Raw genomic sequence first — 18,569 nt, 5'->3', positions numbered from 1 at the left:
AGTTGTGAAAGAACACCAAGGTAGAAGAGCAGTCAGAAGCCTAGATCTGAGTGAGTTTTTTGTGTGTTCCTCTCACCATGCTTCTCCTGTCAAGAAGCAGTCGTCTTCTGATTTCATGGTGGCAGTCACTGTCTGCAGTGTTTTTGGAGCCCAAGAAGAGGAAATCTGTCACTGCTTCCACCTTTTCCCCTTCTGTTTGCCATGTAGTAATGGGACTGGTTGCCGTGATCTTAGTTTTTTTTAATATTTAGTCTTAAGCCGACTCTTTCACTCTCCTCCTTCACCCTCATCAAAAGGCTCTTTATTTCCTCTTCCCTTTGTGCCATTAGAGTGGTATCATCTGCATGTCTGAGGTTGTTGATGTTTCTCCTGTCTATCTTGATTCCAGCTTGTAACTTGTCCAGCCCAGCATTTCTCATGAAGTGCTCAGCTTATAGGGTAAACAAACAGGGTGACAGTAGACAGCCCTGTCATGCTCCTTTCTCGATCTTGAACCCATCAGTTGTTCCATACAGGGACAAACCTAGACAGTGTCTTGAAAAGCAGAGGCATTGCTCTGCCAACAAAGGCCTGTATAGTTAAGGCTATGGTCTTCCCAGTGGTTGCATACGGTTGTGAGTGCTGGACCGTAAAGAAGGCAGAACAGCAAAGAATTGATGCCTTCGAACTGTGGTGCTGGAGAAGACTCCTTCCTGAAAGTCCCTTGGACAGCAAGGAGATCAAACCAGTCAATCTTAAGGGAGATCAACTCTGAATATTCACCGGAAAGACTGATACTGAAGAGCCAGTATTTTGGTCATCTGATGCAAACAGACGATTCTTTGGAAAAGTCCCTGATGCTGGGAAAGATTGAGGGCAGAAGGAGAAGAGGGCGTCAGAGAATAAGATGGTTGGATGGCATCACTGATACAATGAACATGAACTTGGGCAAACTCCAGGAGATGGTGAGGGACAGGGAGGCCTGGTGTGCTGCAGTCCATGGGGTTGCAAAGAGTCAGACATGAATGAGCGACTGAACACCACCACCACCACCATGCCTTTCTCTGGAGGATGGGGCCTCACTAAATGTCCTTGAACTGCATAGAGTATCCTCACCCCTCCTCCCGGTGGGCCCCTGGAGAGCTCCCCTTAGAGGTGAAGATGTGTGTGATCAGGAACTGCTTCTCGACCGCTCTTAGCACTCACATCCAGTCAAGGGTATCCTGCCTCCAAGTAGTTAGCTTGGAAGACTCAACACTTCATTCAGTGGTGTTGGCCATTTTTCAAAAACATTTTGCATATTTACTCAGAATTGTATGTTACTTATTTTTTCGGAATTCTGTAGTGATAGCAAGTATTCATTTTTTCTTTAGAGCAAATTTGTTTTTTCTGCAACCAGAAATCATTCAGCATGTAATTCACTGAATAAGCCTTGCATTGAGATTGTACATTTGACCTGAAGACAGTTTCCCTGACAAAGTTCAGAAATGCTCTGAGTCAGAGGTACATTCATTCATTCAACAGAAATATTGAGCACATCCTCTGGCAGGCACTGCTCTCGGCTCTGGGGGTACAGCAAGACTGATTCTAGTCCAATTAATCATATCTAAAGAAACAAGTAAAAAACAATAAACAACATGCCAGATAAATATATTGGGTTGACTAAAAAGTTCGTTCAGGTTTTTCTGTAACATGGAAAATAATTTCTAGGAGGAGAGATGCTATGAAGAGGGGTGGAGGAGGCAGAAGGCGGTGGTGGAACTGGTTTAGAGATCGTGATTAAGGAAGGCTTCTCTGAAAAGGGGACATTTGTGCAGAGGCCTGAGTGCTGCCATGTCACAGTGTGTTCCAGGCAGTGGCAGCCATGGATAGAAATAGATAGTGGCCACTTCCCACACTGGCCCTGAGGGAAGACAAGCTTGGTGGGTCTCAGGAACATCAAAGGAGTGGTGTGGGGAGAGTGGAGTAGATGAGGGGGGAGATGTTTTCATCAGCACAACAGCTACACTGCTTCTGTAAAAATAAAACCTTAAAATTGGAGGTGCGGGACCTGATTCTGAGGGAGGTAGGAAGCATCGGTGGGTTGGGCTTTGCTGGAGTCAGTGCTTGGCTTCCTAGGGTCACTGTTTGGAAATATATTAGCTAATGCTGTGATGGGTGGGGTTGGAGGTGGGTAATAAATGCACATCTTTGAATCTGTGTAGACTTACTATAGGAAGGGCCAAGAAAGCCTGGGTGAGTGCAGGCAGGTCCAGAGAGGAGGGGCACTAATTTTGTCATTTATTTGAATTCTTATCACTTGTGTCTTTTTAAGAAACCTATATATTAATATACCATATGTGTGTGTGTGAGATTTGATTTTTACAGAAGCATTATAGCTGTTGTGTGGATGAAAACATAAAGGGACTTTAAACCAATTCCTCCTCTGAGATAATTTGATAAATGTTTAAAGGCTGTTTGGCATTTGGATTTCTATGGAATCCAAGCATTGGTACCTAAGTGCTTTCGACAAGTGAATGGTCCTTCCGTTTTCATAGAGAACACCTCATTTTTCTATTTCAAATTACATTTTTACTCCTTCCCCAGGCAACAGAAACAGATACCAAAATCAGAGTGTGCACCCGGGCCTACCATCTCCTTTTGAAAAAACTGGGCTTCAATCCAAATGACATCATCTTTGACCCTAATATCCTCACCATTGGTACTGGGATGGAAGAACATAACTTGTATGCTGTTAATTTTATCAATGCAACAAAAGTCATTAAAGTAAGTATGAACATTTTTCTCCTTTCTATCCAAGACATTGCTTAGATTTATCATATGGCTTCAGTGAATAGCTTGAGCTCACATATATATATTTATTGGCAAGGAATATTGACATTCTTATTCTTGTAGCAAATTGGCTTTCTGAAATTTAGGAGCTTTTTAAATTTTTTTCTATGTTTTATATTGTGATGTAAAACACACACACACTGGGGGATATATAAAAGATACAGAGTTTGATAAATGATTATGAGGCATATAGTAGCTTCCACCTGGGACCTGAAACAGGAAATGGAAAGTGCCCCATGTCTCTTCCTTTCTGATTACACCTCATTCTGAGTTTTATGGTACTACTTGCTGCTCTTCTGTATGATTTTAACACTTCTATATACACAGTCAATCTGAATTATCCTGGGTTTTTTATTTGCAAATTTACCTACTCACTAAAATTTATTTGTGGGCTTCCCTGATGGCTCAGTGGTAAAGAATCTGCCTGCCAATGCAGGAGACACAGGTTTGATCACTGGTCCAGAAAAAGTTCCCACATGCTGGTGAGCAGCAAAGCCTGTGCACCACAGCTATTGATCCTATGGTCTGGAGCCCGGGAGCTACAACTACTAAGCCCATGTACTGCAACTCCTGAAGCCCGTGCACCCTAGAGCCCATGCTCAGCAACAAGATAAGCCACCACGATGAGAAGCTCATGCATTGCAATGAAGAGTAGCCTCCACTCAACAGCAACTAGAGAAAGCCCAAGCAGCAACAGATACCCAGCACAGCCAGAAATTTAATAAATAAGATTATTAAAAAAGAGAAAATTATTTGTGACTCCAAAATCAATACTAACTGTTCTTCTGCAGTCATTCACGGGCACGCACACATGCAGAGTGGTGAAAACTCTTGAGTGCCTGACCGCTGTGATCCGGATGAGTTAACAGAGGCAACGCCCTGCATCCCTGGGTTCAGTCCTCATTCTGTAAACAAGCACCCTTTTCATGGCCTGTTTAGTGCCACATTTTTCACGTTTTTGAGCTTTTTTAAAATTTTGCTGATTGATTTCTGTATTTGGATAGCCCCTGCGTACTATGGTGAAGTGCTGCCCTGTGTTCCTGTGTGCACAAAGGCTGTGATGTGCTTCATGGAGAAAATGTTTGTTAGATGGACTTTGTTTAGACATGAATTGTCATGCTGTGGGCTGTGAGCGCACAACATTAGGGAATCAACAGTATATATTAAACAAGATAGCTGTAAATGGACACATAGGAAACAGGGTTATATGTTGATCAGTGATGACAGTTTTGCGACCAGAGTTTCACAGACCTAACCCTGCACTTCCTGTGAGAGCAGTGGTTTTCAGCATGCCCCAGTTCAGTGTTTGCAGTGACTCATGGAACATAAGTACCACAAATAGCAAGAATTCACTGTAGAAATAGTATAGTTAGTTTTGCATATTTTTGAACTTCATGTTAATATAAACAGAATCTTAAGATTCTTATGCCTTTTTCCTCCACCTGTGTTGTAGTTGTGCTTTGTTCAATTTTACTAATGTATAATATTCCATCATTTACCTTTTCCATAATTAACTGTTCTGTAGTTGACATACGCTTGGTTTGTTTCCAGTTTGGGTAAGTTATGAACAAAACTGTGTGTATACATCTCTTGTATGTATCTCTTCGTGAGGTTCCCTATAGCATATACCCAGAAGCAGAAGGGTTGGGTCCAGTGGTAGATAAAGGCAGCTCTCTCTCCCAAAATGCTTGAACTAGTCTGTACCCTATCTCACAGGAAGTAAGAGTTCCTGTTTTACGTGCACGCTAATGCTTCATATGTCATAAGGTGTGGTGGGGACCTCAGTTTCCTTTTGTCCTTTTAAAATTAGTCAGGTTTCTAGTGAACTAGGGAGATTGTTCCTTTAGGCTATAGAAGCCTTCTAGTAGCTCGTGAATAACCAACTTCTCTCTGTTTGTCCTCTCTGGTTTTCCTCCTCTTATCTGTCGGTGTTTCTTTCTTTTTCTGTTATTTATCCAACAGATGTGTGTGTGTGTGTATATTTAGCTGGACCATGCCGGATCTTAGTTCTCCAACCAGGGATTGAACCCCTGCCTCCTGCAGTGAAAGCTCAGAGTTTTAACCACTGGACCGCCAGGGAAATCCCTATTCAGCAAATACTTTATGTCACACTCACCATGTATTGTAGCCATATCATGGTCACTGTAGAAGTACACAGAGATAAAGCAGAAGTTTTTCTTTTCCCTTAGGGAGATTATAGTAGGAAAAACAATGAAGCATTGCTTTCGTGTCTCCCTGATATCCAAGTTGTAGTCTGTGTCTAGGTACAAGAAGTTCTTTTTTTTTTTTTTTTCATCAAATTGCTACGTTTATTTTATTTTATTTTATTTTTTTAGTCTGCCTTCCTATTTTATTTTTTTTTAATTTTATTTTTAAACTTTACAAATTGTATTAGTTTTGCCAAATATCAAAATGAATCTGCCACAGGTATACATGTGTTCCCCATCCTGAACCCTCCTCCCTCCTCCCTCCCCATACCATCCCTCTGGGTCGTCCCAGTGCACTAGCCCCAAGCATCCAGTATCGTGCATCAAACCTGGACTGGCAACTCGTTTCATACATGATATACATGTTTCAATGCCATTCTCCCAAATCTTCCCACCCTCTCCCTCTGCAACAGAGTCCATAAGACTGTTCTATACATCAGTGTCTCTTTTGCTGTCTCGTACACAGGGTTATTGTGACCATCTTTCTAAATTCCATATATATGCGTTAGTATACTGTATTGGTGTTTTTCCTTCTGGCTTACTTCACTCTGTATAATAGGCTCCAGTTTCATCCACCTCATTAGAACTGATTCAAATGTATTCTTTTTAATGGCTGAGTAATACTCCATTGTGTATATGTACCACAGCTTTCTTATCCATTCATCTGCTGATGGACATCTAGGTTGCTTCCATGTCCTGGCTATTATAAACAGTGCTGCGATGAACACTGGGGTACACGTGTCTCTTTCCCTTCTGGTTTCCTCAGTGTGTATGCCCAGCAGTGGGATTGCTGGATCATAAGGCAGTTCTATTTCCAGTTTTTTAAGAAGTCTCCACACTGTTCTCCATAGTGGCTGTACTAGTCTGCATTCCCACCAACAGTGTAAGAGGGTTCCCTTTTCTCCACACCCTCTCCAGCATTTATTGCTTGTAGACTTTTGGATTGCAGCCATTCTGACTGGCGTGAAATGGTACCTCATAGTGGTTTTGATTTGCATTTCTCTGATAATGAGTGATGTTGAGCATCTTTTCATGTGTTTGTTAGCCATCTGTATGTCTTCTTTGGAGAAATGTCTATTTAGTTCTTTGGCCCATTTTTTGATTGGGTCATTTATTTTTCTGGAGTTGAGCTGTAGGAGTTGCTTGTATATTTTTGAGATTAGTTGTTTGTCGGTTGCTTCATTTGCTATTATTTTCTCCCATTCTGAAGGCTGCCTTTTCACCTTGCTAATAGTTTCCTTTGTTGTGCATAAGCTTTTAAGTTTAATTAGGTCCCATTTGTTTATTTTTGCTTTTATTTCCAATATTAAGAAGTTCTGATTTACTTGGGACTTTATATATTTTTTTACTTTCCATTCTTATTTTAAAAAGCTTAAGGAACACGATTGCTGCTTTTGGCAAACTAGGGAAATCTTTTCATATGTTAAAATTTTTTCCAGGAAACGCTGCCTGGAGCCAAAGTAAGCGGTGGTCTTTCCAACTTGTCCTTCTCCTTCCGAGGAATGGAAGCCATTCGAGAGGCAATGCATGGGGTTTTCCTGTACCATGCGATCAAGGTATAGTGGAACACCTGTTTGCCTTGGACACCAGCCTTTACTTAGGGCAAGCGTTTGCAGACTTTGGCCCACAAACTAACCTGGTCTGCTGCCATTTTCTGTGAATAAAACTTTATTAGAGCAAAGCCACACGCTCTCACTTGTATTCTGTCTATGACGGCCTTTATGCTATAGCAGCAGAGTTGAGTGGTTGTGACAGAGGCTGTGGCCTACGGTATTTTTTATCTGGTCCTTCACAGAAAGAGTCACTGATCCCTGGTTTAGAGTATCACTGGAAATCCTTATTTTTGTTTTTATTGCCCTTAGTTTGGTATGGACATGGGAATAGTGAATGCTGGAAGCCTTCCTGTATATGATGACATCCACAAGGAGCTTCTCCAGCTCTGTGAGGACCTCATCTGGAACAGAGACCCTGAGGCCACCGAGAAGCTCTTACACTACGCCCAGGTGAGGAGAGAGGTTCTGATGGATGGCTTTTCCTTTTTTTCTTTGAATCTGTCTTAAATGTACAGTTACTAGTCTTTCATTGTAGAATGGAAGAAAGGATAGCACCATGTCTTTGGATCACTGAAGGTTTCTACAGAGAGTTCCAGAGAAGGTATTTTCACTAGGGCGAGGAAGGAGAAACAGGCCTTAAATATCTGCTTCAGTACTCTTAATTTGTATTTCTGTAAGTTTATTTTGAAATGTAAAATTTATTTTTCTCAGACCAAAGTAACACGTATTAATTTTTAAAAATTTATAAAATAAGGTTAAGCAAAAGAAGAAATAGAAATTATTCATAATCCTACTACCCATCATTAACCACTGTTGAGGTTTTATTATAGCCTTCTATTCATGGTTTTGGTTTTATTCTTCTGAAACAAAAAGTGCTAATAAGTATGTTCATGCATATGCACATGCACACACACACTCATGTACATTTTTATAAAAATCTAACTTTTCTTGATGCTTTTTTGGTAACCTGTTTGTTTAGTAGTATACTAGGAGCATCTTTTCATTTTATCAGATACTTTTCTATCTCATGCTGCTGCTGCTGCTAAGTCGCTTCAGTCGTGTCCGACTCTGTGCGACCCCAGAGACGGCAGCCCACCAGGCTCCCCTATCCCTGGGATTCTCCAGGCAAGAACACTGGAGTGGGTTGCCATTTCCTTCTCCAATACATGAAAGTGAAAAGTGAAAGTGAAGTGGCTCAATCGTGTCTGACTTGTAGTGATCCCGTGGACTGCAGCCCACCAGGCTCCTCCATCCATGGGATTTCCCAGGCAAGAGTACGGGATTGGGGTGCCATATCTCATGCTGCTGCTGCTGCTAAGTCACTTCAGTCGTGTCTGACTCTGTGCAACCCCAGAGACGGCAGCCCACCAGGCTCCCCCGTCCCTGGGATTCTCCAGGCAAGAACACTGGAGTGGGTTAACATTTCCTTCTCCAGTGCATGAAAGTGAAAAGTGAAAGTGAGGTCGCTCAGTCATGTCTGACTCCTAGTGACTCCATGGACTGCAGCCTACCAGGCTTCTCCGTCCATGGGATTTGCCAGGCAAGAATACTGGAGTTGGGTACCATTGCCTTCTCCGATATCTCATGCTATGAATTGACTATTTTGGATTTTCTTGTGTGACCATGTGATTACCTGGTACCCATTTTTATATCTTTACATTTTTATATATGTATCCTGTTTATGTTAGGATCTAGTCCAAATCTACAGTTCAAAGCTTGAGGTCTGCACACTTTTGATCTATAGACGTAAGAATAATTATAGTTAATCCAAAATCAGTTTCTTGTGTCGATTTATTATGTATTGGGCAGTCCTAGGTATATTATACTGTTCATGGGGTTCTCAAGGCAAGAATACTGAAGTGGTTTGCCATTCCCTTCTCCAGTGGACCACATTCTGTCAGACCAAGGCAATGCCAAAGAATGCTCAGACTACCGCACAATTGCACTCATCTCACACGCTAGCAAAGTAATGCTCAAAATTCTCCAAGCCAGGCTTCAGCAGTACGTGAACTGTGAACTTCCAGATGTTCAAGCTGGTTTTAGAAAAGGCAGAGGAACCAGAGATCAAATTGCCAACATCCACTGGATCATGGAAAAAGCAAGAGAGTTCCAGAAAAACATCTATTTCTGCTTTATTGACTATGCCAAAGCCTTTGACTGTGTGGATCACAATAAACTGGAAAATTCTGAAAGAGATGGGAATACCAGAACACCTGACCTGCCTCTTGAGAAACCTATATGCAGGTCAGGAAGCAACAGTTAGAACTGGACATGGAACAACAGACTGGTTCCAAATAGGAAATGGAGTATGTCAAGGCTGTATATTGTTACCCTGCTTATTTAACTTTTATGCAGAGTACTTCATGAGAAACGCTGGACTGGAAAAAGCACAAGCTGGAATCAAGATTGCCGGGAGAAATATCAGTAACTTTAGATATGCAGATGACACCACCCTTATGGCAGAAAGTGAAGAGGAACTAAAAAGCCTCTTGATGAAAGTGAAAGAGGAGAGTGAAAAAGTTGGCTTAAAGCTCAACATTCAGAAAACAATGATCATGGCATCTTGTCCCATCACTTCATGGGAAATAGATGGGGAAGCAGTGGAAACAGTGTCAGACTTTATTTTTTGAGGCTCCAAAATCACTGCAGATGTTGACTGCAGCCATGAAATTAAAAGAGGCTCACTCCTTGGAAGGAAAGTTATGACCAACCTAGATAGCATATTCAAAAGCAGAGACATTACTTTGCCAACAAAGGTCTGTCTAGTCAAGGCTATGGTTTTTCCAGTGGTCATGTATGGACGTGAAAGTTGGGCTGTGAAGAAAGCTGAGCACCAAAGAATTGATGCTTTTGAACTGTGGTGTTGGAGAAGACTCTTGAGAGTCCCTTGGACTGCAAGGAGATCCAACCAGTCCATCCTAAAGGGTGTTCATTGGAAGGACTGATGCTGAGGCTGAAACTCCAGTACTTTGGCCACCTCATGCGAAGAGTTGACTCATTGGAAAAGACTCTAATGCTGGGAGGGATTGGGGGCAGGAGGAGAAGGGCACGACAGAGGATGAGATGGCTGGATGGCATCACCGACTCGACGAACATGAGTTTGAGTGAACTCCGGGAGTTGGTAATGGACAAGGAGGCCTGGCCTGCTGCAACTCATGGGGTCGCAAAGAGTCGGACACGACCGAGCGACTGAACTGAACTAAGGTATATTAATTGTCTATCATGGGTGTTGCTTTCTAGAATTGAGTTTAAGGAAAGATGAAATCTTTTTTCAAGAAAACTTACTTTATAATTTATTTCAGAAAGCAATGGCAAAGGAAGAAATTTTTCTCACAGAGCATACCAGGAAAGTGGAGGAATGCCTTTGTGTATGTTACCACCTGGTTTAATGTTCTCTAGGTTAAAATATGAATTTAACTTTGGCAGAACTTCTGACTTTTCCTCTTCCTTTGAAGACTACTAAAGTGTTCTGGAAAAGGGATAGGATAGCTTAGGGTTAATTGCGTCCTTGATTTGTCTATGTCACAGATGGCAAGATTTTGATTTCTGAAACTGCCTATGTTAGCCTTAGGTTCACTCAACAAAGATGAGTTCAGACTCAGTGCCGGTGAGCACATGACCCTCCTCTCAATTCCATAGGACATTTATAATTTCTTAGATGGATGCAGGACAGAATGTCCTGGATCTTGACTGTTGCAAATATAAACAAGCTCTTCTCAGTTCATTACATAAGAAACAGTGGCTAGATTTCCTTCCCTATTTCCATGATTATGTCTACTCAGACAAAGTGCTGAGCCATTTCTTTGGACACCAGGATACAAGTATGAAACAATATCCAGCTTTTTTTCTTAGCCTGCTTTCCACTTGGCAGGAGATTGTTCATTAATTGCCAACTAAGACAGGGTTCTACTGAAGACCAGAGGGGCATCATAGCTTCTACTCAAGCATTCTTAGTTAATCCATAATGTGATGCGGTTTCTTATCTTCACTGTCCAGATGAGACAGCTCTCACTTAGGAAAGATAGGGCTCCTTATTTGTGAGGCTGTTCTCATTTAAGATTTTGTTGGTTTTGTATTTTATAGCAGTCATTCTTTTCGGTCTACATTCACTTCCAGTACTTGTTTACAAGTTTTTATTTCTTTATATCTTGCTAAACTGCCAAGAGGTTTTGCTCCTAAGGGACAGCTGAAGAGTAAGAGGGGAAATCTTAATAGCAATTTCAAGGCTTCATCAATCCATCATAAAAAAATTGTCTCCCTGTTTATGTAACCACAGGACTTATTATAAGCCACTGACCCCGTCTGTCGAGTAGGTTAACTGTCTGCATTCAAGGTGACTTCTGTTGCTGTTAAGGAATTAATAACAAAGCAAGTATGCTTTCATCACTACCAGGAGTCGCCAGCTCTTTAACCATTCCTCAGGGTATACTGATTGCAAACAGCATGAAAAGCAGGAATATTATGAGGCAGATAAGGGTTGAATTTTTTTCTTTATGAGAGAATGATTATCTCTTTTCATTGTCAAATAATAAGGTCTACACTCAAGTTTCATCTGATAAATCATTCAGTGTTATTGTTGAAAAGGGTAGGAAGAGTCTCATCTCTGACCTTACTAATCTAATGGGCTTTATTGAAAAATGATATCCTCGGTATGGGGCAGGCTGACCTGTGCTGACTAAATTATCTTGGGTAAGAAGAAGTTCCAGGTAACACGAGACCATTATCTCACGTGGAGTTTGTTCATTGGGCAGTACTGTTTGGGTGTTAACAGGGACAATCTCTGGGTGTGATGGCTCTTGCATGGCCTTGGATTGTGAGAATACACGTGTCCCCAACTTATGATGATATGCAGGCAGTAAGCATTCAGGAGAAACTGTACTTTGAATTTTGACCTTTCCCTGGGTAGGCGACATGCAGTACCATCCTCTCTTGTGATGCTGGACAAAGGCAGCGGATCGCAGCTTCTGTTCAGCCTGCCATCTCGAGGGAAAACAACCACTGACAACCACTCTGGACCCACACCGCCATTCTGTTTTTCACTCTTGGGACAGTTTTCAATAAATTACATGATATATTCAACATTTTATTATTTAAAAAAAAAAGCTTAGTGTTAGATGCTTTTGCTGAAACAATAGGCTAATGTCAGTGTTCTGAGCACGTGCAAGGTAAAGTGAAAGTGAAGTCGCTCAGTCACGTCCGACTCTGCGACCCCGTGGACTGTAGCCCACCAGGCTCCTCCGTCCATGGCATTCTTCAGGCAAGACTATTGGAGTGGGTTGCCATTTCCTTCTCCAGGGAACCTTCCCGACCCAGGGATCGAACCCAGGTCTCCCGCATTGCAGGCAGATGGTTTAACCTCTAAGCCACAAGGGAAGCCCACCTACATGCAAGGTAGGTGAGGGGCTAAGCTGTGATGTTTGGAGGGTTATGTAAGTAAGTGCATTTTCAGCTTAGAATCTTCAGCAGATGATAGGTTTATCAGATGTAAGTATTCTTGATGCTTTTCTAGAAAAAAGGTCTCTGTTCCTTATCTGGCCTTGGTTTTCTCGTTGCCAGTGGGTGCTCACACTCCCCTTTGGTTTTTGCTTGAGCAGTTTCCTCCCTAGGTGCTGGTCCAGTTTGATATCAGAAATAAAATACATGTCCTCATGAGGCACCTTACTAATGGGGAGCTACTCTTGAGCAGTAGAAGCAGATGAAGGAGTAGCCAATTGAGCAGTTGAGCGGCCACCATGCTTGGAAGCTTTCTCCATGTGTCTGGTGTCTGGGCCGCTCAGTGTGTGAGGGCGCGACAACTTAAGTTTGGATCATGGAGAGTGTCCTACTGAATAACTAGTTGGAAAGCAGATGGACCCAGTGTGCCGGGTCATGCTTCTGAAATAGCTGCTCTGAAATGGTACCATTTAGAATATTGATTTTCTGAAGCATGTTTATCATATATCAGGTGTGATAATGAAACTCTGTACATGGTGAGAAATCCTCACGGGCCACACTTTGCATTCTCGCTTCCTACTGTTCACAATCACACAGCATTGCCCCCTCCCTGCCCCTTCCATGTGGCACACTGCTGTTTTTCTGTGAACACACTTGGCCTTTTTTCCAAGAGTATTTGGAACACTCTGCCGTTTTTACTTATCAGACTCCATCCCACAGGCAGGAATTGCCTGATTGTGTGGTTGACAGGACAAGTGATGTTTACATATATCAAGTGATGAGAATGTGAGCTTTAGAAGGACTCTTTTTTTTGCGGGGGGTTGGGGAAGGTGTCACACTGGTCTAGTTTTGTATTTTCTCTTAAAAAAATGTGAGAGTATATAATCTATGAATTTTATCATTTTTAGATCTAAAAATTGAGATATGATCAACATATATTAGTGTTAGATGTATAGCATAATGATTTGATATCAGTATATATCATGGAATGCTCATCACAGTAAGTCTGGTTAACATCCATCACCACATTTGTTTCTGTTTTTAGATTCCAAGTGTAGTGAGATCATATGGTATTTGCATTTCTGTTTGACTTATTTCACTTAGCATATTGCCCTCAAGTTCCACCCATGCTGTTTCAAATGGCAGGATTTCCTCTTTTTATGGCAGAATAATATTCCATTATATACATAGTATATCACACTTTTTTTATCCGTTCATTCACTGATGAACACATAGATTGTTTCTGTGTCTTTTTCTATTATAAATAATGCTGAAAAAAATACATTTTAAAAAATTTATTAATTTTTTTTTTTACTTTACAATATTGTATTGGTTTTGCCATACATCAACATGCATCTGCCATGGGTATACACATGTTCCCCATCCTGAACCTCCCTCCCATCTCCTTCCCCATACCATGTCTCTGGGTCATCCCAGTGCACCAGCCCCAAGCTTCCTGTATCCTGCATCGAACCTAGACTGGCGATTCGTTTCTTATATGATATTATACATGTTTTAATGCCATTCTCCCAAATCATCCCCACCCCCCACAAAGTCCAAAAGACTGTCTATACATCTGTGTCTCTTTTGCTGTCTCGCATACAGGGTTGTCATTACCATCTTTCTAAATTCCATATATTTGCATTAGTATACTGTATTGGTGTTTTTCTTTCTGGCTTACTTCACTCTGTATGATAGGCTCCAGTTTCATCCACCTCATTAGAACGGATTCAAATGTATTCTTTTTAATGGCTGAGTAATACTCCACTGTGTATATGTACCACAGCTTTCTTATCCATTCATCTGCTGATGGACATCTAGGTTGCTTCCATGTCCTGGCTATTATAAACAGTTCTGCGATGAACATTGGGGTACATGTGTCTCTTTCCCTTCTGGTTTCCTCAGTGTGTATGCCCAGCAGTGGGATTGCTGGATCGTATGGCAGTTCTATTTCCAGTTTTTTAAGGAATCTCCACACTGTTCTCCATAGTGGCTGTACTAGTTTGCATTCCCACCAACAGTGTAAGAGGGTTCCCTTTTCTCCACACCCTCTCCAGCATTTATTGCTTGTAGACTTTTGGATCGCAGCCATTCTAACTGGCATGAAATGGTACCTCATAGTGGTTTTGATTTGCATTTCTCTGATAATGAGTGATGTTGAGCATCTTTTCATGTGTTTGTTAGCCATCTGTATGTCTTCTTTGGAGAAATGTCTGTTTAGTTCTTTGGTCCATTTTTTGATTGGGTTGTTTATTTTTCTGGAATTGAGCTGCAGGAGTTGCTTGTATATTTTTGAGATTAGTTGTTTGTCAGTTGCTTCATTTGCTATTATTTTCTCCCATTCTGAAGGCTGTCTTCACCTTGCTTATAGTTTCTTTTGTTGTGCAGAAGCTTTTAATTTTAATTAGGTCCCATTTGTTTATTTTTGCTTTTATTTCCAATATTCTGGGAGGTGGGTCATAGAGGATCCTGCTGTGATATATGTCGGAGAGTGTTTTGCCTATGTTCTCCTCTAGGAGTTTTATAGTTTCTGGTCTTATGTTTAGATCTTTAATCCATTTTGAGTTTATTTTTGTGTATGGTGTTAGAAAGTGTTCTAGTTTCATTCTTTTACAAGTGGTTGACCAGTTTTCCCAGCACCACTTGTTAAAGAGATTGTCTTTTCTCCATTGTATATTCTTGCCTCCTTTGTCGAAGATAAGGTGTCCGTAGGTGCGTGGATTTATCTCTGGGCTTTCCATTTTGTTCCATTGATCTATATTTCTGTCTTTGTGCCAGTACCATACTGTCTTGATGACTATGGCTTTGTAGTAGAGCCTGAAGTCAGGCAGGTTGATTCCTCCAGTTCCATTCTTCTTTCTCAAGATTGCTCTACATTTTTTAATTGCCATCTTCTTTAAGGTTTTTTTGTCATATGAGAGCAGCATTAGTCTCTTTGCATATGAGAGTGCCCTGTGTGATCAGTTACCACCCCAGCCCTCAATCCTGGAGTTCCTCCCAGTCCTCCTCCTTCCATGCTGTCCATTAATACTTTTATGTTTGTCCTTTCCTTCTCTTCCTGTTCCTACCACTGTAGTGCAGGCTTTCATCATGAACTACTAAAACATTCTCCCCTTTCTAGGGTTCTCTTAAAAATACTACTTTGGTGGGAATTCCCTGGTGGTCCAGTGGTTAGGACTTGGCACTTTCAGTGCAAAGGGCCCAGGTTCAATCCCTGGCTGGGGAACTAAGATCCCACAAGCCGTGTGTCTCACTTCCCCGGTGAAAAAATACTACTTGGAATGTTACTCTGAAGCTTCAGAATTCTTGTCATTCCCCCACCTGCACCCTTGCCACAGTTGCCTGGAAGGTTAAATCCAAACTCCATAGCGTGGGTTCCTAGCACTCTTTGGCCTGGCCTCTACTATCCTGCACAAACGTTGCTCTAGGAAATCGGTTCTCATTCAGCTTTAAATCATTCAGCTAATATTTTCCCATGTTTTGTTTTCTGCTTTGTCCTTTCTGAACTTAGAGGATCTAACTGATAAAAGAGGCATGCCCCTGTAGAGCCTGCAGTGCAGGGAGATGTGCACAAGTATGTAGGGGCAGTTGTCATCCAGTGTGGTGGGGAGATGCTGTGATAAGGCATGTACAGGATGCTGTAGGCTGCTTGGGAGGGCCGCTGAACCCAAAGGTAGAGGTGGTCAGGAAAAGCCTCCCAGAGTGATGGGTTAGGGGGGACCTGAGAGCTCAACAGGAGTTAGCCAGGCTAAAGTTTGGGGTTGGGGTACAGTACTGGTATTCTCTGCCAGAGGAGGAGTGTCTGCATCTAGCTGTGGCCTGGTATTCTGGTAGGTGCTAAAGAAAATATTGTCAGATGAGTGGATGTAAAGGGCCAAGGATGAGAGAGATGATGGAGAACATAAGGAATTGAGATGTTCAGGATAGGCTGAGTTCTTCAGGAATGGCAGAAAATGAAGCTAGGAGACAATTGGTTCAGACATTGTCCAGCATGAAAAGGAATCAATACAACATTTGCAGAGCAATATGGAGAAGGCAGTGGCAACCCACTCCAGTACTCTTGCCTGGAAAATCCCATGGGCAGAGGAGCCTGGTAGGCTGCAGTCCATGGGGTCGCTAAGAGCTGGACACGACTGAGCAACTTCACTTTCACTTTTCACTTTCATGTATTGGACAAGGAAATGGCAACCCACTCCAGTGTTCTTGCCTGAGAATCCCAGGGATGGGGGAGACTGGTGGGCTGCCGTCTCTGGGGTCGCACAGAGTCGGACACGACTGAAGCGACTTAGCAGCAGCAGCAGGGATCTTACAGTGAATCTTCCCATGGGGGCAGTTTGATCAGGTTTGTGTTTTGGAAAGGCCCCTCTGGCTACAGTGTGGAAGACGCATTGGGGCCAGGGTGATCCTGGGCTGTGGAGACCAGTTAGATGCTTGAACTATGAAAGTGGAAGCAGAGTAGAGCAAAATATTGAGGCGGTGTAATTTTTAGGGCTAGGTAACTAATTGAATGTGAAGACTGGATGGAGAGTCAAGAGTGATACTTAGATTTCAGATTTGGGCAGCGAGTGACATCACTTGAGATGGAAGAAACAGATAAGCAATTCACCTTCCATCCCAGGATCATCATGATTTTGTCCCTTTGCTGAATCTGTCAGCTTCTTCAAAGTCTCTCTTCACCACTCCAGTTTGTGATGATCACTCTGTCCTCAAAATTCCTAGCCTTGTCTGTGTCATCTTCTCATTCAGCACTTGGCACAGGCTTTCTCTTGTAGCTTACCTTTCTCTGTGTATTTCCATCTACCTTGCTGCTGCTGCTGCTAAGACGCTTCAGTCATGTCCGACTTTGTGCTACCCCATAGACGGCAGCCCACCAGGCTCCCCAGTCCCTGGGATTCTCCAGGCAAGAACACTGGAGCGGGTTGCCATTTCCTTCTCCAATGCATAAAAGTGAAAGGTGAAAGTGAAGTCGTTCAGTCGTGCCCGACTCTTACTGACCCCGTGGACTGCAGCCTTCCAGGCTCCTCCATCCATGAGATTTTCCAGACAAGAGTACTGGAGTGGGGTGCCATTGCCTTCTCCGTCATCTTCTCATTCAGCCCTTGGCACAGGCTTTCTCTTGTAGCTTTTACCTTTCTCTGTGTATTTCCATCTACCTTATGATACGGCAAAGTCCTTGAGAGCACGGTCTATGTCTTGTACCTCACAGTGTGCCCACCTCTAAGACAATTTCTGACTTGCCTTTGTTACAGACGCTTCACATATCTGGGTAGTGATGGTGCTATATGAGAACTTTAAAAGCTCATCAGATATCAGCTTTAGCTTTTCTTACTGTCCGGGAAATCTTTAGTCCCAAGATGCTATCTTTTAGGAAAGAAGAAAAGGAAAAAAAAAAAAATGGAGTCTCACTCAGTCTCTCTACTGAACATTCAAATCCTAGTGAGGATCATTTTATAATTATAGAAATATTGAATCACTATACTGTGTACCAGAACTAAAATTATAGGTCGATTATGCTTTAAAAAAAAAACCCCAAAACTCATAGGAAAAGAGATCAGATTTGAAGTTACCAGAGGCAGGGGCTAACAGGAGGGAAAATTGGATGAAGGGAATTCCTCTTAAGATGCATAATTACTAGGGATTTAATGTACAATGTGATAAATATCATTGACACTGGTGTATAATATATATGACAGATGTTAGAAAACTCAGGAGTTCTCATCACAAGGAAAAAAAATGTTTTTTTCTATTTTATTCTCTACCTATATGAGATGATGGATATCAGTTCAGGCACTCAGTTGTGTCCAACTCTTTGTGACCCCATGACTGCAGCACACCAGGCCTCCCTGTCCATCACCAACTCCCAGAGTTTACTCACACTCTTGTCCATCGAGTCAGTGATGCCATCCAACAATCTCATCCTCTCTTGTCCCCTTCTCCTCCCACCTTCAATCTTTCCCAGTATCAGGATCTTTTCAAATGGGTCAGTTCTTCACATCAGGTGGCCAAAGTGTTGGAATTTCAACTTCAGCATTAGTCCTTCCAATGAATATTTAGGGCTGATCTCCTTCAGAATGGACTGGTTGGATCTCCTTGCAGTCCAAGGGACTCTCAAGAGTTTGTTCCAACACCACAGTTCAAAAGCATCAATTCTTCGGTGCTCAGCTTTCTTTATAGTCCAGCTCTCACAGCCATACATGACCACTGGAAGAACCATAGCCTTGACTAAATGGACCTTTGTTTGCAAAGTAATGTCTCTGCTTTTTAATATGCTGTCTAGGTTGGTCATAGCTTTTCTTCCAAGGAGCAAGTGTCTTTTAATTTCATGGCTGCAGTCACCATCTGCAGTGATTTTGGAGCCCAAAAAAATAAAGTCTGTTACTGTTTCCACTGTTTAACCATCTATTTGCCATGAAGTGATGGGACAAGATGCCATAATCTTAGTTTTCTGAATATTGAGCTTTAAGCCAACTTTTTCACTCTCCTCTTTCACTTTCATCAAGACGCTCTTTAGTTCTTCTTCTCTTTCTGCCATAAGGGTGGTGACATCTGCATATCTGAGGTTATT

General features: G+C 42.1%; 1 protein-coding gene and 1 non-coding gene across 10 annotated transcripts in view; both read left to right on the top strand.

Moving 5' to 3' along the window:
* MTR (5-methyltetrahydrofolate-homocysteine methyltransferase) overlaps positions 1-18,569 on the top strand; it is a 132,546-nt gene that overhangs the window by 67,132 nt on the left and 46,845 nt on the right. For 8 of the 9 annotated variants that reach the window (XM_086382787.1, XM_086382788.1, XM_086382792.1 and 5 more), the window contains 3 exons: positions 2,566-2,745; positions 6,458-6,574; positions 6,881-7,021. In XM_086382787.1, the coding sequence (XP_086238913.1) occupies positions 2,566-2,745; positions 6,458-6,574; positions 6,881-7,021 (438 nt within the window). Of the gene's footprint in view, positions 1-2,565; positions 2,746-6,457; positions 6,575-6,880; positions 7,022-7,106; positions 7,522-18,569 lie in introns of those variants that run through there. The other variant, XM_086382795.1, reaches the window with a different exon arrangement.
* Positions 15,158-15,230, top strand: TRNAE-UUC (transfer RNA glutamic acid (anticodon UUC)). The gene has a single exon. It is a non-coding gene; the product is annotated as a tRNA-Glu (tRNA).

The sequence above is a fragment of the Bos grunniens genome, chromosome 28, assembly GCF_055505025.1.
Source record: "Bos grunniens cultivar Pamir isolate PY7600 chromosome 28, Bosgru_T2T1.0, whole genome shotgun sequence".
NCBI classification, from domain to species: domain Eukaryota; kingdom Metazoa; phylum Chordata; class Mammalia; order Artiodactyla; family Bovidae; genus Bos; species Bos grunniens.
The sequence above is the reverse complement of the archived record's forward strand: the minus strand, read 5'-3'. Positions and strand labels throughout refer to the sequence as shown.